The sequence below is a fragment of the Plutella xylostella genome, chromosome 7, assembly GCF_932276165.1.
Source record: "Plutella xylostella chromosome 7, ilPluXylo3.1, whole genome shotgun sequence".
In the NCBI taxonomy this organism is placed as follows: domain Eukaryota; kingdom Metazoa; phylum Arthropoda; class Insecta; order Lepidoptera; family Plutellidae; genus Plutella; species Plutella xylostella.
In genome coordinates, this window is record NC_063987.1 from 424,305 (window position 1) to 450,244 (window position 25,940).

Consider the following 25,940-nt stretch of genomic DNA (forward strand, 5'->3'; position numbering starts at 1 on the left):
TACAATTCATAGAGCTTTTTGACACTTTAAAATAGGTTTAAAATTGTCGATGTCATATACGAATTTATACTTTTTGACTTTGAATTTTAGTGTAAACGTGTTGACTAAAGATAATTTGACACTCTATAGATACATTTAGTTAGTTGGTGTCTAAATAATAAATAACACAGACTTGCTTGAAAGTCTTACATAACAGATTAGTCAGTCTAAGACAGTTACACGTTAGAAACGTTATCGCCCCTTAAAGACCTGAATGATTTCCTCGCTCCTACAGTTGGAAGCTGCACCACTGCCGGCGTCTCCCCTGGGCCGCAGTAACGACACCCGGCCACATCGAGTGGTCCTCACCCGACCCATCGCTCTCACTAATTGACTCTGATTTACAACTCGGTCGGTTTATAGCTTCGGCGAACAGATTGTTTATTTTCCGCGCGGTAATGGCGCAGCTTTGATTCCGTATCTTTTGATGGTTTAATTGTTGTTTTGGGCTCGGGTTTGATGGCTGTCGACGATGATGTACGTCTCTTGGTATTTAAGTGGTCTCTTTCTGGTCACGAGCGAGAATTGAACCAGAGACGAGCGATCCGCGGGACCTCCTACCACGAGGACCATTTGGTTAAGTAGCGTTGATAAGATCGAGGTTTAGGAGATAAACGATGTAGTAACTTTAAACTTCGATAAGTGCTTATGCTTAGATTAAAGAGGCAAGTATTCTTAGCTTCTTAGGTAGTGCTTAATATTCAAGTGGGTTGCTCTTTCTTTTTAGGGAGTCGAAAACAAACTATAGCTTAGTGCTTGTCAGCGAGATGAAAAGATTTGCCAGTCAGATTAACGTCTGTCGCTGACTGTTCAGGGTGCGCCGGACGTACTTTCATGTATAAGAAACAAGTGGTACGTCATGTGGAGATTCCCATTTCGTACACACTAAAGTTACTACATAAATACAAAATTCAGTTAACTCACCTTTACCATAAAGCTTCTCATCGTCGACCCACGTGGAGACACTCCGACTTTTCGGCAGCGTCAAGTTGAGGGGCTCCTCGCCCCGACTCGCCCCAGCACTGGCTCCAGTACTGGCGCCAGTGCTAGCGCCAGTGCTGGCCCGAGCCGTCCGCTGCAGCAGCTGCTCCTGCAGCTTATTCTTCGGCGCACTGTTTCTCCTCACGCACACTTCCAAGTTCCGTTTCACGTTCACCAACTGACTAACACTGTTACTGTCACTGGGAGTCCTGTCGTCACTGAGTCCTAGGATGTAGTCTATGGTGTGGGGGGTAGGGCGGACGGGCGGCTTGCCGTACACGTGGGGATGCCAGGACTCCGCCAGGTCGCCGGTGGGGTCCTCCGGCGGCCGGGCGTGGCCGGGCGTCGGCGGCCGCGCGGAGACCTCGTACTCCTCAGTGCCCACGTCTATCTGAGGGTCCCGACATTCGTCAGTTTCCAGTTGCGTGTGGCCCTCGTCTGTGGACTCTACTGGGTCGCTGTTCTCCTCCGCATCGTTCGCCACGTCGACATGTAGCTCCCGGTCCTCCCCCATGTCATCGCGTGGCGGTGTCGTGCCGCGTCGTGTCGGCGACGTGCCGTGTCGTGTCGGCGACGCCCCGGGGTCGCTGTACAGGTAGGCGACGGTCAGCATGTCCGCGCGCGCGCATGTGTGCGTGCGGCCACTCATGTGTGTGTGCTACAGCATGGCGCGACCTGCAACAAGCACGAAGCTACATTACTGCCCGCGTTGCACTCGCCTCGTGAACATTATGGTCTATTTGCACGCGCCGCGCCGAGTGCAGCCGCGTCCACTCGATGCGATGTTGCTAAACATCAAAGCTGAAATCTAATAGTTCGTTTATAAGTATCGACGATGCTTCCAACGCACTTACGTGCCGACTGGGCCGGAAGAACACTTAGTTATGAATAAACGGCCTTTTCGATGCCCAGTTGTCTATTACTGGAATTAGCTTGCCTTTGACGGGCGGAACATGAACATAGGGACCCTCTGCACAGGTGGGTAGACGGGTCATGTGTCTACTGATTGCATTAGGCAGTAATTACACTAAATAGCTGAAACGCAATATGCTTGCCGCCGGCCCGTGCCCACTCGATCGCGAATAATTGATCTTTCCGATGTTTGCGCGCGAATCGAATCGAGATATCGAATCGATTCGAATCACTCGCCGATGTGTTCCCACTCATGCCGATTAATTTACATAATCGATCGATTGAGGAATTGCCGAGTGTCTCGTGAATGTGTAAGTAAGTGTAATGTGAACAAGGCAATTAAGCGAAGTTAATGTAAACAGCAGCTTATTATGTATGTACCTATCTATGTGGAAACTGAAGATACATAACACAAGATGGTGTACCTGTACATAATACATAAGTAATGCTATAACTATGTATAACTGCTAGGCTATGCATAACTTGTATTGAACCACACGACCACTCTATGAATTTGCATAGTGAGTATTTTTAGGGTTCCGTAGCCAAAATGGCAAAAACGGAACCCTTATAGTTTCGTCATGTCCGTCTGTCCGTCTGTCCGTCTGTCCGTCTGTCACAGCCGATTTACTCGGAAACTATAAGTACTACAGTGATGAAATTTGATGGGAATATGTGTTGTATAAACCGCTACAAAAATATGACACTAAATAGTAAAAAAAAGAATTGGGGGTGGGGCCCCCCATACATGTAACTGAGGGATGAAATTTTTTTTTTCGATGTACATACCCGTGTGGGGTATCAATGGAAAGGTCTTTTAAAATGATATAAAGTTTTCTAAAAAACATTTTTCTTAAAGTGAACGGTTTTTGAGATATCAGCTCTCAAAGTCGTAAAAAGTATGTCCCCCCCCTCTATTTTTATAACTACGGGGTATAAAATTCTAAAAAAAATAGAGGTGATGCATGCTAATTAACTCTTTCAACGATTTTTGGTTTGATCAAAGTATCTCTTATAGTTTTTGAGATAGGTTGATTTAACTGTAATTTTGGTTAAGTTATTGTGCTTACACTGATTTGCTGCTACGGAACCCTTTGTGCGCGAGCCCGACTCGCACTTGGCCGGTTTTACATTAAATTTCATCGAGTTACGCGGGTATACCTATACTTAATTAATACTTGTAATAAAATGAATCTAATTTAAAAATAATGGTGTTACCATTTAATAGTTTCTCAATCCAAATATTGATTGAAAAAAAGCTCTAAGACCTATCTAAGACTCTATGTCAACTTTGTCAACTAACGCACCCTACTAAGTACAAAGCTTTTGTAGTGTATGTAATGTAGGTAGATATAGATTAGTAATAAAGGAGCTTGTGTGGGTAGGGGCCATATATGATTCATTCTGGAATAAACCGTAATGTACATAAGACGTTGTTTAATTTACTTCATTGGCTAACGAGGATTTTCAACGATATCGCGGAAGCATTTCAGTATAAGTAATTAGAATTATTTACGAATCAGCTGGGCATCGAATCACAACAATGTCGGTGGGGAGAATCGGCGAGTTTGATGTCGCGAGTGGCAACTGGGCGAGGTACGTGGAGCGATTGGAAATGTATTTCCAAATCAACAAAATTGAAGAAAAGGATCGAGTGCCTATGCTTATCACGGTCATTGGTGATACGGCGTACGCGCTATTGAGCGATTTATTAAGCCCAGGGAAGCCATCATCAACAAAATACAATGTAATTGTTTCCACGTTGAAAGATCACCTGCAACCAAAGGTTTCCATAATGGCGGAGCGTTACCGGTTCAGACAAAGGAGGCAATCGTGCGGCGAAAGTGTTAAAGATTATTATACGGAGCTTAAAAAGTTATCAAGTGAGTGTGATTTCGGTGCTAACTTAGAGGACAATTTACGGGACCAGTTAGTATGTGGTTTAAAAAGTGACGTAATTAGACAACGACTTTTTGCGGAGGACAGTCTGAGTTTCAGCCAAGCTGTTAAGATTGCGTGTTCACTGGAGGCGGCGGAGCGCGATGCGGCGTCGGTGGAGGTCATGGGTGCAGGGGGCGGCGGCGCCTCAGCCCATAGCAACAGCGCGGTACATGCGCTGACGTCATCGCGGGCGCGCGGGCCATCCGGCTCGGCGGCGCAGGGCTCCTACGGCCGCGGGCCTAGTGGGGCGCGGAGATGGGCTTCGCCGGACACGGCTCGAAGTGCTGATCAATCAGCTCAGTGTGAGGCGTGCGGCGCACGCAGCCACGGGATAAAAGACTGTCGATTCAGAAGGGCAATCTGCAGTAAATGCGGTAAAGAAGGCCACCTACGGCGTGTATGCCCCGCGTGGGCGGAGCGCGCCGGACACAGATGGGCGGGAAACAGAGGATACAAACAGAGCAAATCTCTGCATCATCTAGATGAAGGAGTACCCGCCCAGGAAGAGGATGACTCAGCAGAATGTGAAGAGGAGTTAAACCAACTCTGCTTGAGTGGCTACAAGCCGGTGAGTTTACCCATAAATGTAGATGGCCATAGATTACGTATGGAATTAGATACAGGATCGGCCATAAGTTGTATCAGTAAGGAAACATATGATTCCTTGTTTAGTAATAGGCAGTTGGAAAGCTATAATTTAGTTTTAAAATTCTATGATGGTAGCAGAGTACGTCCCTTAGGTTTAATTAAGCCTAATGTTAAATGGGGCAACATAACAAAACAATTAGAGCTCTTTGTAATTGAAGGTGGTACTACATCGCTATTGGGCAGGCATTGGTTAACTGAGTTGAAGGTGCCTTTGTTAACAAGCACAGATATGGTTGAACAATGTAATCAATTGGCAGATGGTAAAGAATTGAACATGTTACTTTCCAGACATAAGGAGCTATTCAGCGGCGGACTGGGTAGATTCACTGGCGGGAAGGTGAGGCTGCGGGTGCGGGAGGACGCGGTGCCGGTGTTCTGCCGCGCGCGCCCGCTGCCTTTCGCGCTCAAGGAGCGCGTGGACGCCGAGCTCGACGCCATGCTGCGGGACGGCGTCATCGAGCCGGTGGACTGCTCGGACTGGGCCACGCCGCTGGTGCCGGTGAGTAAGGCGGACGGTGGACTTAGAATATGCGCGGATTATAAAATCACGCTTAACCCTGCCTTGTTGGTCGATAGATATCCGTTGCCTAGGTTCGATGACTTATTAATGACCTTGAATAAGTCGGTTATATTCAGTAAATGCGATTTATCCCAAGCGTACAATCAGCTGGAACTCGATGAGTCAGCAAAATATACGGTAGTAAACACACATAGAGGTCTCTATAGGTACAAACGGCTCGTGTATGGCCTATCATCCAGTTCGGGGATATTTCAGCGGACCCTTTCAAATTTGCTAAAAGGCATTCCTTTCACGGGGGTTTTCATCGATGACGTCATCGTAGGAGGTAGGAATATTGAGGAACATCTAAAATCGTTAGAGGAGGTCCTGCGTAGATTGTCAGAAAATGGGTTAAAATTGAAGAAAAATAAATGCGAGTTTATGGTGGACGAGGTGAAATACCTCGGATATATAATATCAAAAGACGGTATCAAAACCGATCCGGAGAAGGTTAAAGCAATGGTGGAGATGGCGCCACCAGAAAACGTAGCCGAATTAAGGTCATTCTTGGGTCTGGTTAATTTTTATGGCAAATTTATCAAAAATATGAGTCAGATATTAGCACCATTGTATGAATTATTAAAAAAAGATGTTAGTTGGGTATGGAGTACTAGGTGCAAGGAGGCTTTTGATACAATTAAAAGGGTCCTAGCTAGCTCGGAGGTATTAGCACACTACGATGAGGATAAACCGTTAATCTTAACGTGCGACGCAAGCGGGCAGGGGGTAGGCGGAGTGCTCACGCAGCCGGGCGCGCGCGGGGAGCGCCCCGTCGCGTAGGGTAACGTAACGTACCTAGGGACATTTTCGACTACCCCAACTTTGAATGAAGCTATCGCAGCGTACAACTAAGATATTAATGTGAAATTTTCTTTATTCGGTAGGATATATAATCTATTATCACTAGTATTTGTGCTAAAGCTTTAGTGTGGCCAGATTTTATTAAATTAAGATAAAAGTAAAAATGCTTGTTTTGACCCAAGGTACGTTACACGTTTGTACCTTGGGACACTGTTTCCTATGGCTTTGTACTATGGAAAATGCAAACTTCTAAATAACGCCTTATATCTCTGTTCTTATTGATTTACTGCATCTCTCTTCTGTCTAGTTTCACTCTGGCACTAAGAAGAACAGAGATATAAGGCGTTATTTAGATGTTTGCATTTTCCATAGTACAAAGCCATAGGAAACAGTGTCCCAAGGTACAAATTTAATCGTGTCCCAAGGTACAAAAAAGCAATATTTAACCAAAATTTTAATATCTTTATTTTTAATTAATAGGAATCTTTCAGATAATTGCCATGTCATAAAATTAAATAACTGAAAAGTTATACGTGACATCCATGTCTTTATTTTGAGCATGCCTCAATGAGATAAAGCAACACAAAAAACTATACAAAAGCTACTTTTGACTCCAAAAAACTTCATATTGTCTTCACCACACACTCGATGCTGGTATGATCACGAGACTCACTAGTTTTGCCAAGCGAGTAAAATACTATGCCTAGGGTAGAATTTTAATGTGTTTATTTAGCCGGTTTTTAAAATACAATCAATGTCCCGAGGTACAAGCGTCCCAAGGTACGTTACGTTACCCTACATGTCTAGGACGCTTAGCGACGCGGAAAAAAATTACGCTCAGATACAGCGGGAAGCTTTAGCGATTATAGTCAGCCTTAAAAAGTTTCACCAATATCTGTACGGTAGAAAGTTTTTACTTAGAACGGATCACAAACCATTAGTTAGTATTTTTGGATCAAAATCCGGCGTACCACCTATGGCCGCGAGTAGATTACAAAGGTGGGCGGTCATACTTTCGGCTTATAGCTATGACATTGAGTAGGTCACAACGAAAGAAAATATAGCAGACGGTTTTTCGCGATTACCATTAAAGGTTAAAGAATATCCTAACAATCAGATACCCGAGCAAACCTACTTACATCAAGTACAAGACGCATTATTATTAGATGCTTCATTGATTAAAAGGGAGACGGCCAGGGACCCAATTTTGAGCAGAGTCGTTAGTTTTATAAACGACGGCTGGCCGCAGGAGATTGAAATTCAAAGCGTGAAACCTTATTTCAATCGCAGGAACGAACTTTATGTAGAAATGGGTTGCATTATGTGGGGCCACAGAGTGGTCGTCCCTGAAAGCTGTAAAAAAAAAGTGTTAGCAGAGTTACACGAGCCACATATGGGAATCGTTAAAACCAAAAGTATAGCGCGTAGTTATGTATGGTGGCCGGGGGTGGATGAAAGTGTCGAGGCGACGTGTCGCGCCTGCGCGGTGTGCGCGGCCGAGAGCGACGCGCCGCGCGCGCACCAGCCGAGCCCGTGGCCTTGGCACGGCCGGCCGTGGACCAGGCTCCATGTTGATTACATGGGTCCAATATTCAATCAGTTGTACTTAGTGGTAGTCGATGCTACCTCTAAATGGATGGAAATCTTTGCGGTGCCTAGCACTGGCGCGACGCACGCCATTGAGAAGTTAAGTCAACTTTTTGCGCAATTTGGGTTGTGTAAACAAATCATTTCCGATAACGGCCCGCCATTCTCGAGCACTGAGTTCGACTTGTTCACAAGGTCAAACGGGATAGACCACATATTTTCCGCACCTTATCATCCCGCTTCAAACGGGGCTGCCGAGAATGCGGTTAAAACGCTTAAGAAAGTTATAAAAAAGGCGAAATTGGAAAATTCGAATGTATCAATGGCATTACAGAAGTTTTTACTACATTATCGTAACACCGAGCATTGCACAACGGGGGATAGCCCAGCGCAAATTTTAATGGGGCGTTCGTTGAGAACTAGACTTGATGTAATAAAGCCAGATAGGGAAAAAAAGGTGTTGAGAGCTCAGCGTAGTCAGGTCGAGGGTGCAGGGGGTAGTGTCAGGGAGCTAAAGGCAGGCGATACAGTATGGTGTAGGCAATACCAACCGGGTAAAAAGTGGGTTGCGGGGGAAGTGTCAGAGAGGTTAGGCACTACTGACTATACTGTCCGTAGGGAAGATGGTTCTGAGACACATAGACATATTGACCAACTAAGGCAGAGGTCGTCCTTAAGTGTTGCACCTCCGCCTTGCGATCCGGTTCGGCGTCGTGATTCAGGGCCGAGGGTGAGCGGTGCCTGCGACTATAGTCCTTCGCTAAGTGATAGCATTGATAACACGGATCACACGGTTACAAAATCGCCTACGCCTAGTACAACAGTGAATCTACCACAGTCTCCGCCTACCGCGAAACCTATACGAAGTACTCGTAATCAGAATCCTGTATATAAATAATGGTTTAGTATTATATATGTATAACAAGTAGTAAGTAAGTATAATAGTTAAGTTTAGTGATCACTTAAGTATATGATTAAATTTAATTAAGTAAGTTTGTTAAGAGTATACTGTTATTTAAGTGGAGAGGATTGTAGTGTATGTAATGTAGGTAGATATAGATTAGTAATAAAGGAGCTTGTGTGGGTAGGGGCCATATATGATTCATTCTGGAATAAACCGTAATGTACATAAGACGTTGTTTAATTTACTTCAGCTTTGTTCCTAAGAGACTCCAATACAATACACACAGCGCCATACGTTGCAACGTATGGCGCTACCTACTTAAGGTGCCAACTTATGTAAAAATAGTTAAGTACAATTAAAGTCAACAAAGAATAAATATTATGTTTAGGTATCCGCCATAAGTATCTAACTTTAGTGTAGGTTCTTAATTATGTTATTAAAATTTAATAGTGTATATTTTGTTCCAAACCAAAACACTTTTCTACTTTAGTCACTTAACAAGATAAGTAATTAACTAATTATAATTGATGTTGATAAGTATTCACTTCACAAGCCGCCGACATGTCTATCAACGTATCGAGTGAAGCATCGATGCAGTAATTAAGTATCGATACTTTAATCGATTCTCGACTCGATCCGGATGTACTCACTTTCACATTTCATCCACCGAAAGCCCTCCGATATCAAATATGAATAAACAACGTGCACACAAACGAAATTAAGCGTTCCGCACACGATTTAAAGTTTTATTTCGCTTGATTGATGCCCGGCCGAGGTTAAAAACAATTAATTGAAACATATGGATTTGTGTTCGTGCTCAAACAGATATTGAATATAAATTATTAATGGTATTTATATTGTTTACAATGGCGCTCCTACCGGCGGGGCTTTATTACGGACATGCTATTTAATAGAGCCCTACTTAATAATAATAATAATAAATCATTTATTTCGGATTGATCCATATTTTGTTAGTAACAATGAACTTAAAAATTATGTTAGTAATGGTATTAAATTAAATTAAATTAAAATGAAATATAATAATTAAATTGGTAAATTATTTAGCCGCCCATTTACATGGCATAACATGTGCACACATCAAAGATCGTAGCAGCGGACTGTCTACTCTCTCTGCTATAGTGGTCAGGAGGCCGTTGGTGCTGGCACGCACCCGCTGCATCAGGGAGGCTACTCGCTTCCTCATGATGGCATGAAATCCATCAGTGTGTGCCTCGGCGAACATCCCTGACGCGCTGCAGTACCGCGGCAGCCCCAACAGCATCCTGAACGCATTATTATATTGAACGCGTAGGGCGTTGTAAGCCTTTTGAGTAAAGCTGATCCACAGGGCGCAAGTGTAAAAGGATTGGCAATAGGCCCTAAATAATGTTACTTTTACACTCTGTGTACATCTTGCAAACCTACGGATCAGCATGTTACTTCTGACTGCCAACGCCCTACGCTCCCTCTCAATGTCCCAATCATCTGATTGCGACTCGGATACCCACCCACACTTAAACACAGGTAATTATAAATGCGAAATCAGATTTTTGGTGGCGGTGTTCTGGTCGATTCTATTATATTAGATTGTATAAACATAAGTAATGTATTAGGTACATTGAATCTTAAAGAGACTCAATCAGTCGTCGTATATAATCGTCGTACATAGAAGAAGTGGTGAAACCACTGTGAGCTAGATATTCTTGACAAAAGAGAGATGGGTTTGTAGAATAGACTAGCTTCGACTCGCAAAGGGATAAAATTGGAAATCCAAGGGCGGGATTAAAAGTAGCCTATGTGTTAATGCAGGGTCTTGCTTACTCCATACCAAATTTCGTAAAAATTGGTCCAGCTTTTTATCCGTGAAAAATTAACAATCTATGCTTACCGCTTAACGTTTACGTTAAACTTTCACGTTTCTAATATTAGTAGGTTTTGCAAAACAGTGTGGTTAACTGGTTGTATCGCTACTGATGTATCTTGCTTACATCACGTCGATGTATCTTTGCTTTCTATAACGTCTGTAACTTTGACGAATCATTGAATATCTGCAGAATACTCCTAGTATCTGATGCAGCGGTCGCAAGCGTTATGTCGCGACATCCGCAGACGCTTCCTGTCGTTTGATGTCGCTGCCTGCAGTCCGACTGCAGTCCACGTCACTTTTACTGCCGCTCCAATATGTTTCATCTCCGCAAAGAACTTGTTGCCAGTAATTAAGCTCTATTAGAATCAAAGGAAAGATTTAATATTTCGCTCTCCACATTTTTATTGGTATAAGTTATTTGATGTCGGTTTTCGTGCGACGAGCTGTGATCACTCGGGCCGTGTTTAATCGTTAATGGGATGGTTTCGTAAACATTATAAATAAATGTGTTATGAGAACGTTACAAGTTTTTAATTTAATATGCTTCGACTGGGAGAAATGTTTGATCAAGTTTTTGAGTTGTCACGGGAAGCAGTTCCAACGAGTGTTTCCTCTACTTTGGCATTTCTTTCTTTGTGGATTTCAGAAAATTCTGCATTCCTTTCCTTTTCATATGCCTTTGCAGTGTACATATACAGATATTTATTTTTATTACAGTGTTGTGTTACTTAGATGGTATGGCTTATTGCTACACAATTTTTCTCTATGCTAAATATTTAAGAGCCTTGCTCTTGTCGCTGCAGTTCCCGCCATCGCGGTTAGACTGCTAAATAATATCGATATTACGAATTACATAAATGCTTTTCAGTATTATAAATTAACAGCGTGTTAGGGTGGATCTATTGTGCTACAGTATTATATTATTTGGGTGGTAAGGTAGACGGGTATTTCGCACTTGTACTACTGTTTCTCCATCGACAATATTTCTTGTATATTTCCTTTAAATCACCTCCTGAAGTGATTGCCAATTGCCCTAGCATACCCAGGCTAGACTGTAATCCAAAACTGTTGTCTACAGACACATTGCAACATATTAGTTAATTCGTGCGATTATTTCCGCCTGCGTGACGCATGGCGACTGCTGACCGCTCCGTGCATTGACGTCAATGGACAACTGTCGAATCAACCATTTCTTACTATTTACTGAACCGGTGAACCAATTAATTAATATCTGAGACTTGTGATTATTGCACTTAGCATGGGAATCCAAGTACAACGTTCAAGCTGTAGGGTATTATTACATGCGTGTGATGTCTTTGTAGTGATAATCATAGGTGGAGATAACTTTACTCATAGTAATAACTTGATTGCCATTTTAATGGAAATTAATACTCAGCGCTCGTCTCACCGTTCATGACTTTGATATCTTCGAAGAGTACTAATATCCGATCCGATTCCGTTCACTCAGGCGGCGTTAGAAGGCTACTTATGCATTTTGCTATCAAATTTCTCCCATCCTTTGGATATTGCGATATTTGCGATTGCATGATTTTCAGTAGTGTTTCAATATACATTTCTACCACCGACCCAGCAGGGGAAATTGTGAAATAACCGTTCCTGCTGTAAGATTATGTCTAATCGATGGACTAAAACGGGTTGTGGATTGAGGGTGACAAGGATGATGACGAAATATATCATACGCTTGTAATCTTGAAAGGGGGTAAACCACCTAGTAGGCGGAGACGCACTACGTGCATCACAAACTTTTCTTTTGTAAGCGGTACACCTCCAATGTAAAATGGGGCAGATTTACATCGGTCACATAAACCGAAAACATTTCATTCCATACCGAAGTTATAATCTAAAAAAGATGTGAGTAAACATTTCAGTTAACTTTCAATGAAAACATAATGGATTTCTAAAATGAACTTGTACGTATGTGCTGTTTGTGGCATTTTAGATAAACAGTTTTAGATTAATTTGACTCGTTTTTTAAATGAGCATCATCATGATCATCGTGTCAACATTACGTATATCTGGCGACGGTGACTAATGTATAGCTATTCCATCCGGTAGATTATGGATGTGCTTCGATCTTGCAAATCCAACTTTTTACTTTCACTGTCTCTAATGTAATTAGCAGTCTTCTTTAATTGATTAGCGATTAGCGAATCAGTATTCAATTTATTATAAAATTTCTCATACTAATATAGGCTATCTCTCAATTTTAAAAACTACTCTCCGTTCGGATAAAGGTCTCTTTCTGACAAGGCTCTGTCCTCGGCATTCCTCATCCAGTAACTACCAGCTACCGCCTCGGATATAATTCATTTGAAACTTTTCAGTTTCAGTTTATATACGATGTGTCAGGACTACCGGGTATCTCTACACAGGACAGGGAAGATCGTTTGTCCTGGAGTGTGGAGCGCAACAAGTGTTCGTCATAAACCTCTCCACGGGTTGTTGGGACGAAGTAGAATGGGGAGGGAGGGCGGTCACCATCACCTCTTATTAGAACCAAGTTGGTTCACTGAGGACTGGATAGTCTTTATATATTGTCTGATGGAATTTGAATGTGAAAGTAGATGTAATATGTAACGTAATAGGGTCTTATAAGTTTAAGTTATAGACAAGAATCTGTTTAAGAAACAATCATTTTCTTTTAAATTATATTCACTAGTTTTATTAAGTGACAAAATAACAACCATAACGGAACAATTTCATCTATCAGGCACGCAAAAATAGCAAGAAGGTTCTCTGTAAGCTCCTCAGTGAAGCTTTCATTGCATCTTAGTGCATATGAAGAATTATAAGAATATAATTGTAGATGGGTATGAAATTTAATACAAAATTATGTATGTAGAGTCATGCCTCAAAATGCAAGTGATCTGCCGGACCGACGCGACGGCTTCTTTAAAAGCCTTTAGGATAATTATAATTATATAATATGTATATGAATTGTTGTTGAGAGGAAAAGGAGCAAATGTTGCAGATGCAGCCTTCGTTTTGGCAGGACTATGCCCAGTAGTGGACGAATGGAGGTGGATGAAGATGACAGTAAAATTAATGGGAAAAAGGTTATTTTTCATAAAATGTATGTAGGGCGGTATGCACCTACTAGTTTCATATTATAAACACTACCGAATTACCGATAGACTAGGATTTGTCACCTTGCTGAAAAAGAGCCAGTCAGAATTGTCAGTCGTCAAGCATCATAACTTGTAAATATAGGACTATACCTATATCATAATATTATTGTTATTGTTATCTCAGTATTAGGCATCCAATGATTATATATATGTCAATGCAGGCATCCGTATCCGTAGGCTGGAGTGGAATTTCAAAATGCAACATGCACAAAGAATACGGGACTATCATGAGACCCTCCACGTCGCTTATTAATGTAAGCTCTTAATGAATTTTATTATTTAAAAAAGTAATTAATTAGAAATTGTCTTCCATTTTGAACAGCAACAGGCTTTGAAATAAGTACCAATTAAGAATTATGACTACAACTCCGATGGAACAGCCGGCGATTTGCAAATTAATTCAAAAGAGTCGTTTAATTGATGCGATCGTCGATACGGCCCGCTACCCGCCCGAGCTCCGGGCGACATCAAACGCGCCGACAAACCGACTCAAATCACATCATTTATACATAATTAACTCATTCCGAATTAGTCCCAAACGAGCTGAGCGACTCACCTCACTGTCACAACACTAGAAACTTTTAGAAGTCAAATGAGGGCATAAAAATTATTGACAATTTAAATACGAGCGGGAAGTGAAATTTACGCGTTCGCGGACGTCACTCGAGCGACGGAGCGCGACACACGACCGTCTCCTGCGACTAGTGCCGACCGACTGCACCGCCGCCGCTGCAGCCTCGGCTGTGTGAGTCCACTTCGCGTGTACACACACGGGCTCCATGCTGGTGTGAGTGTGCGAGTGAGGCAGCAGATGTCACCGTCTCTCTCTCAGCCAAATCGCTTAATTTTATGAGTTGTTGCCTTCCCTCCCCCCCCCCCTCGCTGATCTCAGATCATGTGGCGTTGAAGCTGCGATCTTTGGCGGGGTAATTAAAGCTTCCTCCTCTACAACAGTAACTCAAAGTTTTAGTTTTCAAATCTATTAATGGTCTTCTTCTTAGCATGACAGAGGGTGACTAGGGTTTGTCACCGAGATTGAGAGATTGGCGAGTCTGATTAGCGTCTGTCTCTGGCTGCTCAGGGTGCACCGGAAGTACATCATGAACAGGAAATACGACACTCCAGGAGGGTCCTTTTGTGACAGGTGAATAGATCATCAATTATAACTTGTGGTAGAATATGATTAGCACTGCATAGTTGCATACAGTCATATCAACTAATGTCATATGCAAGATGCCAGAAAATTCTAAAGAATATTAAAAAGTTTCATCCTATTATCATCCATCCATACTCATTACTCACTATTCTTTTTTAGAATCTTTTATTTTAGACTCAAAAGTTTCCTAGTTTACTTTCAAAGTTAAGTTTAGTTAGGCTAACACTAAACTATTAAATGATTACATCTGAGTCCGCCAATGCAAGGTTGGAGGTTATAAACCGCTTAGCGAGCTACAGTAGCAATAACTCAACGAGCAATCACAACACACACACACACACACACAGACACACACACTAACATACACACTCAAACACTCCTCGGAGAGCGTTTGATGTGCGATCGGAAGATTAAACTGTTAAATACATCCTTTTACTTTCGCTTGAGCTTTGTTCGACTTAACTTTCGAAACTCACTTTTAACTTCATTGTTCTTTAATTAAATAATATATAACTTACGCTTAAACCATTTTTTTATTATTTTTTTTTTTTATTATTATTTATTTATTATCAGACAAGAAGTCCATAGCAGTTAGTAATACAATGTTCTTACATCTAGTGTTAGTAGGCATATATATACAACAAGAATATGTTAATTGGTGTGTAACCGCATCCATCTCTGAGTCAATGGAGAGTCCCATCGATCAGCAAAGGCACTGAGGATGCTGTTGGTACTGCAGCGGATGCGAGCCATCAGAGATGCACATCTGTTCCTAATGATGGCGGCAAAACCATTTATACTTGCTTCCATAAACATCCCCGAAGCACTACATCGCCACGGCAGCCCCAACAGAACCCTCAGTGCATTATTATACTGGACACGCAGGTCGCTGTATGTCCGCTGGGTAAAGTCCACCCATAGGCTGCAGGTGTAGAATGATTGACAGTAAGCTTTAAACAGCGTTACTTTAACTGGCTTCGTACACCGTGCAAACCTACGGGCTAACATGTTGCAGCGGACAGCCAGCGACCTACGCTCCCGTTCAATGTCACAGTTATCTTTGAGGTCATCCGTCACCCAGTGGCCCAAATATTTAAACTGGGTAACTCTGCGCAAGGATGATCCGCAGAGCGAGACACACGGAATACTGTCATATTCCATGCCTCTCGCCCTGAAGACCATGAACTCGCTCTTTGTAACGTTATATTTGAGCCCCTGAGCCGCCGCATATGACTCGCAGATACTGATCAGTCTATTCAGAGCTTCAATCGATGGGCTCAGCAGCACCATATCATCAGCATAACTGATATTATTGATGCAGACTCCGTCAACATGACATCCGATATTGGCGCTGCTGAGCTCAACGATTAGCTTATTTATATAAAAGTTGAAGAGGCGGGGCGAGCTCAGCCCCCCCTGTCTTACCCCGCACTCCAGCCGGTACACATCGGATTGCGAGCTAACCCATTTCACAGTATTACGCTGACTACTATACCAATACCTAAGTATCGACAGTGTCTCGGGTGGTAAAGTTGTTTCTTTTTCTAATTTATTCCACAGAATATTATAATTTACAAGGTCAAATGCCTTCGACAGATCCAAAAAACAGGCGAAAATTGGCGTCCTTCTCTTAGTATAGTACTGTACAGTCTGCTTGAGGCACAGTATAGCACTCTCCGTTGACAGCCCAGGCCTGAAGCCGAACTGGGCGTCGTGCAGCTCGAGGTGTTTTGCTAGTTGTTTATCAAGCAGACTGTCCAGGACCCTAGCTATGACGGTGGCCAAGGAAATTGGCCTGTAGTTGGAAATGTCGGAGGCATCGCCTGTCTTGTTTTTAACAATCGTATAACAACAATTATATAGGTACTTCTGAATTATTTACTTACGAGTAATAAAATAGGTTTTAATAAAATCATGAAAATAAAAAACTTACTACGCAGCAGCCGTAGCACTTGCTACGAGCGTGCTACGAGCTACGCGCTACGAAGTGCGTAGCGTGGAAGCCGGAACCGGAAGTGTCATAGTTCTTATCATTTTATCCTCCGATAAAAAAGGGGTGTGTTTTACATAAATCTACTTTGCCGTGTCATATATGTGTGCCTCGATGATCCTGATGTAATGTACCTAACCGATTTGAAAAGTTTTGTTTTTGTTTACAAATTAACGAGTACGAGTGTACTTAGCAAAGTTTTATAGCCATAATTTCAATAGATTCCTGCTTCCCCACGGGCGTCCCACGTTTTGAGTGATTCCATTTATTTATTTATAGGTTTCGGCTTCCTCGTAATTCGTAATGGACATTTTATTGTGTTCCGAACTGACGTGTTTAAAGCGAGTAGTGTGAGGGAGCAAGGCCCATGAGGGAAGCCATTAACGCAGATCATAAACCATCGCGATAAGCGGCCAGCTACGTTTGATCTCTGAGGAAACTATTATTGGGCTAATACCCTATTATTGGGATAATAGTTTAATTATTTTAGGCACATGAAAAATTTCCAGTTACAATATCAAAGGGATAACCTAAAGACTCCTAAACAAATTCCACCTTAATGACACCATCTGCAATATTTAAGTACATTTAACAGCACATAAGAATATTACCTACTAAAAACGTAAATAATAATATATTGATCAAATTCAAAATTTAATATAAAAAAAAAAAAGATTTTGTTTTGTTTTCAACATTTTGTTAGTGGAAACTTCTTCATTGCACTGCAAGTGTAGTGTAGTTAATTGTTACAAATTACATTCTCAAATCTTCTGATAATTATACAGGGTGATTGATAAGTCGATGTATTCCTTTAAATGGGTTAAAGTCGAAGGCATTTCCAGTCGATTGAACCCCATAATAATGCATTATTATTCGCTGTACATTTGTACTCACGGCTCGCAACCTATCGCGAGCCGTATCGCCGTTTTTGAATGAATACAAAATCACTTTTATTTTAATAATTTTACAATCAGTCATAATAATACTAACCATCAGGTTGTATACAGCTATTCGATCGAACTGTCGATAGTTGTTCAAGCACGCTTAAGTGTTCGCTTAATATTAAAGACTCAGTGCTCCGTGGCATCAATAACAGTTAATGAGTCACTTAGTGCCACATTCCTGGCTCCTCATAAACTCGTGGTCACCCTCGTCCATAGTCCTGGAGGGTCAATTTATACTGACGAAAAACGAACGAACGAGAGCTGTCGTCCAATCCGCACTTTTAATACAACGAGATAGAGTCGTGGCTCGTGCAGCAGTGCTCTGAAACTTAGTTTTTCATCATATAGAGTGACCCCGCTGGTTATCGCGTTTGGACGATCACTTTAGTGGATGATTATTGTTATTATAAAAACTGTTTTTATTGCTCCCGAAAACGATTATTGACGGCTGGATGATTCAGTGGGTAGGTAAGTTTAAGTAGTCGTTACTTATAACCTTTTGTATAAGTCCTGGGTTCTCAATTTGAGTTAATATCCTTGCTACGGCACCACTATGACCCAACAAAAACAATGTGAGTACTGACCTAATATACGGGATTTCAGTACAAGGTATTTCATCTAAGAAGATCTGTAGGTACTTACTGCATACATAAAATCCAAAATATCACCATAAATTATATATTCATTCATAAATTCAACTTTGTTTTTGTAGCCTTTGCACGAAAAACGAAGTTATTCCATTTGAGTGGATGAATATCAAACTGCCATATGTCCACCTACCCGAAAAATTGACTTTTTGATTTGGTCGTGTTCTCCGTTAAAATGTCAGTTTGCCTATGCCCTTCAAGTTCCAATAAGTGCAAGGCATCCATGAGAAAAAAGCCGTTAAAAAAGTAAGTTTTTTTCAAATCCTTTTAAGTCTAACCGTTTCGCATTACAAATTTTCACAAGTCCATTCCAGCCAATCACAGAGCGTAATTTTTTCAACATGGCGTCAGTCTTGGTGAGAATTTCGAGGCTGTGGTGTGTGCTCCCAGTGTTTTATAACGAATATGAATGAAAATGTGGAGGAAATTGTGATTGTGGACCCTGATAAAGCTCGGAAAAGGAATAGATTGAAGAGTGTAGCAAAAAAACGACAGAAAACTATGGCGAAGTAAGTTTAAAACCCCTTTTTTTCCAACCCACGTGTCAATCACAAAGCATTTTCGTAGTAAACACAGGGCCGTATCGGGTAGAATATAATACGGTTAGTAGGTACTTTTCTACCGATAAATTTTGGTTGATTAACTTCATTGTATTTAATAGAATATAGACTATATTAGTCTTACTGAGTCCGGCCCATGATATAAGTATTTTTCAAACAACTATATGTCCTTATGACTCATATCAAAACAGCATAAGTCTTGTATGGGCATATCAAACTGCTATAAGTCCAAACTGTTTATTAACTTTTACGCCTTTCTATGAGTGTTATAATGGATTTGTTAATTAAAATACATTCTTAAGGTCACAAATCAACTGATTAAATCACGGGGCAAGTTCTATAACCATTAAATAATAGAGAAAACAAAAACCTCCATTTCCCAAATTTTGCGTGGACGTGACATATGGCAGTTTGATATTCATCCACTCATTTATGAAGTTGCGTTAAGTTATGTTTGGTGGAAAAAAATATTGCAGTAGATATAGATACTTACTACACTCACGGGCAATGAAATAGTTCCACTCACAAAATGCCGACACCAAACGACCCCAATTTTGTTATTTTTTTTATTAAATAATATTAAATAAATAATAAAAAAATAACAAAATATTATCGTTTTTAGTAGATAATATCCTGATGCTCTGTCAAATGTACTTCAATGTTGCAGTAGGCGTCATAAAGCTAGCTTTTTCCGTTTAGAGGTAAATGTGTGTTTTTTCTCAGTAGAACCTTTTCATTGCCCGTGAGTGTATTTATGCATAATGGTACGGAACCCTTCGTAAGCGAGTCCAACTCGCACTTGATTGGGTTTTTTGTCAGTTGAAACAAATTTAGCCGTTGTATTGATATTACATTATCATCACATCACTTAATACTACATAGTGATGTGATAAGGATGATATATGAATTGTATTTTATTTATTACTCAGTGTCGTTATCGATTTTAGGAGATTAGTATTTGGTTAGTGGATTAATATGTATTTATCATTAATATTATGATACTTGTTAGTAAGTAATACTGACACATAATGTAGTATGTACAGGATGTTACATGTAGGTTTTTCATTTATGATTCAAATAATTTCACACTAAGAGCCAATTACACATTATATAATAATTAGGTATGTACTTAGGTTCTAACACAGAAGCACATAAGTAAGTAAAACTTATTTATTTACAGTTGTTCATAGGATGTTCGTTGAAAACAAAGTAAGTATTGTATTTGGTAGTACGTGGTAAGGTATTCTTTAAAAAAATACATGTGCTTACTTAATCAATCATTGTAAGGTATGTACTATCTATGTATGTAACCCATCTAGTTCCTACACCATAATTTGGCGTTGTATCCATTATTACTCGTACATCCATACTTGCGAGAACCCTATAACCAGCAGTGGACTACTGTTGACTAACGAAGTTTGGTACAACTTAACCTCAGTAATAAACCTGTACAACCATTAAACCAATGCCTAAGTAATCCAGGCGTGGCCCATGACGCACTAATCGACAGATTAGACGCGTCTATATATCCTCCGCCTATCAATTAACCGCGCTATTTTTTCGCTGATAACATTTGGGCGCCGCGCGAGTGTCCACCGAGCCGTCATCATGTGCGCCCGTCGCGGACGGAAGAGCTTCCTGATTGAGGACCTGCTGAGGCCCGCCCCCCCTGCCCCTTCCGCGCCCCGCGAGCAGCCCCCGCAGGAACAGCGGCCGGCCTACCCGGTGGTGCCACGGGCGGTGAGGGCCGGGGACGCGGGGGTCGCGGGGGTCGCGGGGGGTGCGGCGTGGACCGACCCCCGGCTCTGCTGGCCGCCGATGATGTCCCCATACGCGGCGGCCTACAGACAGGCGTATAGCTTCGAGCCAGGTACACTTCATCTTAACTTGTATCAGACAGATTAGTCATCAGTTGAACTAAAGATACATTTGATACGTCACTCGGGGAATCTCCTTAGATCTGATTGGAGGAGGAGGATATTTCGGGAGGCGTTAGTAGGGAAGAGAGACAAGGAAACGAAGGGTCCTGTGATCACCAGAAAATGCCATAGGTCAGTAGCAGAATGGTTGTCTGAATTGTCAGATGACATTTACCTTCTTAGGGTGCTTTTCCACCAGAGATGTGCTATGCAGCTATGCTGCGAAGATGTGATATCTACGCTACGAAAATATGTGACCGTTTCCACCAATACTACGCTAGGTAGCTGTGCGAGGAAGATGCGCTACGAAGATGCGCCGCCGCAAAGTAGCTGTGCGAGAAAGATGTCATGAGGCATGTCTACTTTCAGTGAGAAACGCGGGCATACTGTAGGTCTGCTCTGCACATACATAGCTACACCACTCGCGATGGTCCATAGCACATATCCATAGCACGCATCCATAGCACACATCCATAGCATGCATCATTCCATACAAAAAACATATCTTAGTTGAATCCGTTTCCACCAGTGCTAAGCTATGTGCACCAATAAATATGATTGGTGGATATCAAACGCATCCATAGCATCGTAGCATAGCACATCTCTGGTGGAAAAGCACCCTTAGGTACGGATCAGATTTTGATATTCTTCTGTCATGTTGTAATTTTTACTTAAAACAGTATGAAAGTAACTACCAGTCATCGGTAGATAGAGTTATTGAAACTGGCAGTAAGTTGTGACTTTATCTCTCTATAATAATAATAAATAACTTTTATTTCGTTTAAAGCTTAGCCTAGATTACATACAAGGTTGGGACCGCCTAGTAAGTAAACAATACCTGTGACAGACGGCCCCGCTCTTTTAATAACATACGGTTAAAAATATTGAAAGCAACATAAGCTTAACTGTGTAAGATTTTAAGTTAAGGATAGTTAAAGATAACAAAGATAACAATATAACAAGTTATGTGAATCTGACACATGAGTGTGTGTGTGTGTGTGTGTGTGTGTGTGTGTGTGGGTGTGTGTGTGTGTGTGTGAGTGTGTGTGTGTGTGTGTGTGTGTGTGTACTTATATTAGATTGTTGCATTTTAGACAAAAGTGCATATAAGTAGGTAGGTAATACATTATATAAAGTAGGTATATCACCTATAATATGGGCAAGATTAGTATAAGTATAGGTATAACGCGGTTTTTTTTTTTTTTGAACCTACGTTTATAGGTAGGTATGTAGTAAGTATTAGTCTTAGGATCATCAAATATAGGATAGGCATGTCATCAAACATCAAACAGGGTGTATGTATACGTAGTAGTTTGTCAGGTTTGACCCTACGAAATAAGAAGAAATAATAATCTTGGGATCGGTAAATATCAAACCATCAAACAGGGTGTGTAGTTAGTACATTTCCCTGTTTGACCCTACGAATAAATTCTTGGGATCGGTAGATATTAAGCCATCAAACCTGGAAGTACCTATATATTATTTTTATTATTGTTTTTTTTTTTTTTTTTTTAGCATTTGTATTGCAGCAAATCTTCTGTTTCATCATAATTAAGTTTATCTAAGTGTGACGTCATAATTTTTTTACATTCCCGTAAGGACACAGGATATATATTTAATATTTTTTGTAACTGTTTATAAATATGAGCAGATTGCGTCTCATATTGGCGACTAGCAAAAACAGTATTTTTGGATACTGCAGGTATAATAAGATCTTTTCTTCTTTTATTTAGATACTCAGGATTAAAGTGAAGCGTTTTGTGAAATCTTAAAATGATGTTGATAACATAGAGCTTCCTGACTGTAAGTAGATGTGAGTTGGAATATAACAATTCAGTTGAGTACCTGTAGGGTTTGAAAAACATGACCTTGATTAATGATCGTTGGGCTCGCTCCAATTCAATAAATTTTGTCTTAAATGTACCTCCCCATATTGAGATACAATACATTGTAACTGATTGTGCCAGAGAGATGTAAACATCTGTTAGTAATTTTTGAGTGGCATTCTTTATTTCATATTCTATTATAGTTACAGTACCATTGTGTACTTACTGAAGTTTCTTTCTAGTTAATTAAGATTCTGAAAAGGTTCACACCTTGAGTTTTGAAGCTTTTACGTGGCCAAATATTTAGTTATATTATGGACTTTGCTATGATTGAAGTTATAATTAGCTATATTATCGTACTTTATAGATAACAATCTAACACATAAAAAATACAAGCATATGCAATTAATCGGATTCAATAATAGCTATTAAGATATAAGATATGATTCTTTTATCACAACATCACCTTAATATTAAAATATACATATATATTACAGGTGTTTAATGCTTTCGTTACATTATTTACGTTAGAAAGTACCGACTAGTTTAGTAAGGCGATTGTTTAAAAAATATTAAATAGGTACCTTTACGTTAAGCTTATATGTGCCGTGACCTTTATATAAGCTACTTTTAACCCGGAATTATCATCATGGGTTTTTTTTTCAGGCCAAGCCCAGCTGGCTGCTTGTTTCGCACTACATAATTGTTATTTACGGAAAACGCATTTGTTAGGTTCCCTAGTTTTGGTTGGACTACTAAAAGCTCATGACCAAAGGGGATACGTGAGCTTTCATCATGAAGTCGTTAATCTAAAAAAAACTGCTGCCTCATAAAATTTTCCTCACTGATAAAATTTCACTCTGTATAAGGGCCGCTCTCACTTTATAGACCCAATAATAAACAATTACACCTACTTAGTCTGCAAGTAGATTCGGCAATGCACCGTTGCCTACCCGTTAAGTAACCATATCTCATAGACAGTTAATTAAACATTAGCTAGGTAGGTACCATATGTGCCGCGCTGGTATTACACCAATAACAACCTAATTACAAAGATAAGAGGCTAATACCTGAAAATCGACGACTGTAAATAATATGTTTGTGGCAATCAATTTGACGATAATGAGCAATTGGGACATGGAACTGATACCAATAAAATACAATAATGATAAGTAGATAAACCAGAATCGATGGGCTAGTGGTTAGAACACCGCATACTATTTACTATTACTACCTAAAAATGCCTATAGCTTATTTTGTGATAGTTTTCCGCGAATTCGATTAGTAACTATATATACTTAGGTTAGGTAGATACTTAAAAAAGTTTTATCAATTCAAATCGAAATTTGTAAAATAAGCTTTCTGAAAGCTAATAAAAGAAAATGTTTATTCAAGGATTTAGTGAACTTTCTGACTGACTGACTCACTGTAAAGGCGTCCCGTATTTTCACTCACTCCAAATTATCCTAACGAAATAACTATCTCGTGACTTACATACATATAATATTTCACTTTAACCACTCGGGCCCACTGCGGATCCATGAGTTTACACTATGTGTAGATGTCATCTACCTAACCGTTCTCTAAAGCTGCGTACACACCGGGCCAACGAACGCCCAACGAACGCCAACGGTTATCCCAACGATGGATATTAACATACATAAAACAGGGCAGATTGCAGAAACGAAGGCCAACGAAAAACGTTCGTTGGCGTTCGTTGGCCCGGTGTGTACGCGGCTTAACGCGAAGGCCGGGCCAGACTCCAGCACGACGTTGCCACGTCGTGCGGTAAGATATTCTAGTAGCTAGTAATATTCATGCTGTTCAATCCTAGAGGCATCTACACAATAGATTAGATAAACCTAACCTTCTTCCTCCAGGTCTATGGTGGCCCGGCCCCGACTCCCGCGCCTCACTGCCGCGTCGTGCGGGAGGGCAGGTGCGCTTCACGGCGGCGCAGGCGGCGGCGCTGGAGCGGCGCTTCCTGGCCACCAGGTACCTCAGCGCGGACCAGCGACGCCGGCTGGCTAGTGAGCTGAGGCTCACTGATCGACAGGTAAGCGTTAACTTATAGCCATAGTCGAGTTATATATTTAAGTAGGTACTTAGTCTATCTTTCAGTCATTTTCAGCAGCCAATCGGGTGGACGAAAGGACCACCTATTTATGTAGGTACCTACCTCCGACGCACCATGGTTAGTCAACGACTGATAAATTAATATGACTGGTTAATCCTTTCCACATGGCGACAGTGATATAAATGAATGTAGACTACTTAGATGCTGTAGGTAGAGCGCCACAACATTCAGTGTTCTTTGGCATCTTAATACAACTTTAAACAAAAAGTGGTGAGTGCATGGATGAGGAAAAGTGTTTAGCGCTGCTTGGGGAAGGCCTGTGTAATTTGTTGAGCTGTGGACGTAAGTGGGCACACTAAATAACTAACTACTGGGATTGTCATAAGCACTTGCCTTTGAATGGTTAACTTGTAGAAATCCAAATAACTACATACAAATAAGCTGATGATTCAGATTCACCATTTTATTCAACGTCCTTTAGTATTAGTCTTAGAAGCTTAACAAACTGTATTTCCTCCTCACCAGGTAAAGACATGGTTCCAGAACCGGCGCGCCAAGTGCCGCCGCGTGGCCCCCGCGCCCCCCGCACCCTCACCCCCGCCCCCGCAGCCCCCGCCGCCGCGCGGGGACGGTGGTGACCAGCAGACCTCACACAGTGGAACACCTGGCTATGGACATAGCTGATGAAGGGTTGTTGTGTGAGGTGATTGGTAGATTCGTGCCTTTTGTACATAGTGTGTACTATGTCAATAACTTCGGATAAACCTGTGAAATTTGATAAACTGTAAGCTTTACAAGCGCTTTTACTGCCGTTATTAGTGTAAAAAGCGTAAACGGCTCGAATGAGCGATGGACATGATAGCCTAAAGTGCTAGATGTAGACAAGAGACACAGAGTGATAGCTTAAGTGTTTGTTAGATATTTCATTAAGTTCGATGTAATTATTTAGATTATTTTAGATCTATTTGTAAGTTTGTATATAAATAAACAGATGATTAAATACATGTGCAATAAAATAACTAATTAACCAATAATAGCCCAGAGTATTGTCCGCTATCTTGTATAATTATAATATTAAGATAGCGTACATTGAGCATTAATAATTACATACGTGTAGAGAATGTATAGGTACATACTTACCACGTAACTGTGTACTCTCGTCTCTTTATTAAACCGTATTACAGGGTTTGACAGGGGCAATTAGGTATAAGTTGCTTGATAAAGTACTAAACCATCTGTATCAATTGATAGGTTTATCTATGTACGTGTAGAGTGGCAACTACCGATGCCCATTATAGTGATAACAATATTATAAGCTTTTCGTGATAATCCCCTATTTACTATTTTAATGGCACTCTGATAGCTATGGCAGCTGTTCAGTAGGCACTAAACAACCTCTAGATAAAAGATAATTAAAACATCATACAATTATG

The 25,940-nt window shown here is 41.0% G+C and overlaps 3 protein-coding genes across 3 annotated transcripts in view; 2 read left to right on the top strand and 1 right to left on the bottom strand.

The window, feature by feature from the left end:
* Window positions 1-14,102, bottom strand: part of LOC105391467 (hematopoietically-expressed homeobox protein hhex) — a 69,122-nt gene extending 55,020 nt beyond the window's left edge. Inside the window, exons 1-2 of the mRNA XM_038106652.2 lie at window positions 13,945-14,102; window positions 964-1,695 (exon numbers count right to left, since the gene is read on the bottom strand). Of these exons, the coding sequence (XP_037962580.2) occupies window positions 964-1,669 (706 nt within the window). The 5' untranslated portion in view covers window positions 1,670-1,695; window positions 13,945-14,102. The remainder of the gene's footprint in view (window positions 1-963; window positions 1,696-13,944) is intronic.
* On the top strand, window positions 3,276-5,852 carry LOC125488724. Its single transcript, XM_048622023.1, has 2 exons — window positions 3,276-4,441; window positions 4,810-5,852. The coding sequence occupies exons 1-2, from the start codon at window positions 3,476-3,478 to the stop codon at window positions 4,813-4,815; spliced, it is 972 nt and encodes a 323-aa protein (XP_048477980.1). The 5' UTR covers window positions 3,276-3,475; the 3' UTR covers window positions 4,816-5,852.
* A 6,148-nt stretch (window positions 14,103-20,250) lies between the features above and the next one.
* On the top strand, window positions 20,251-25,505 carry LOC119690858 (hematopoietically-expressed homeobox protein HHEX-like). The gene is made up of 3 exons (XM_038106972.2): window positions 20,251-20,555; window positions 24,311-24,486; window positions 25,033-25,505. Exons 1-3 carry the CDS (start codon window positions 20,294-20,296, stop codon window positions 25,189-25,191), a joined length of 597 nt encoding a protein of 198 aa, XP_037962900.2. The 5' UTR covers window positions 20,251-20,293; the 3' UTR covers window positions 25,192-25,505.
* The last annotated feature ends 435 nt before the right edge of the window (window positions 25,506-25,940 follow it).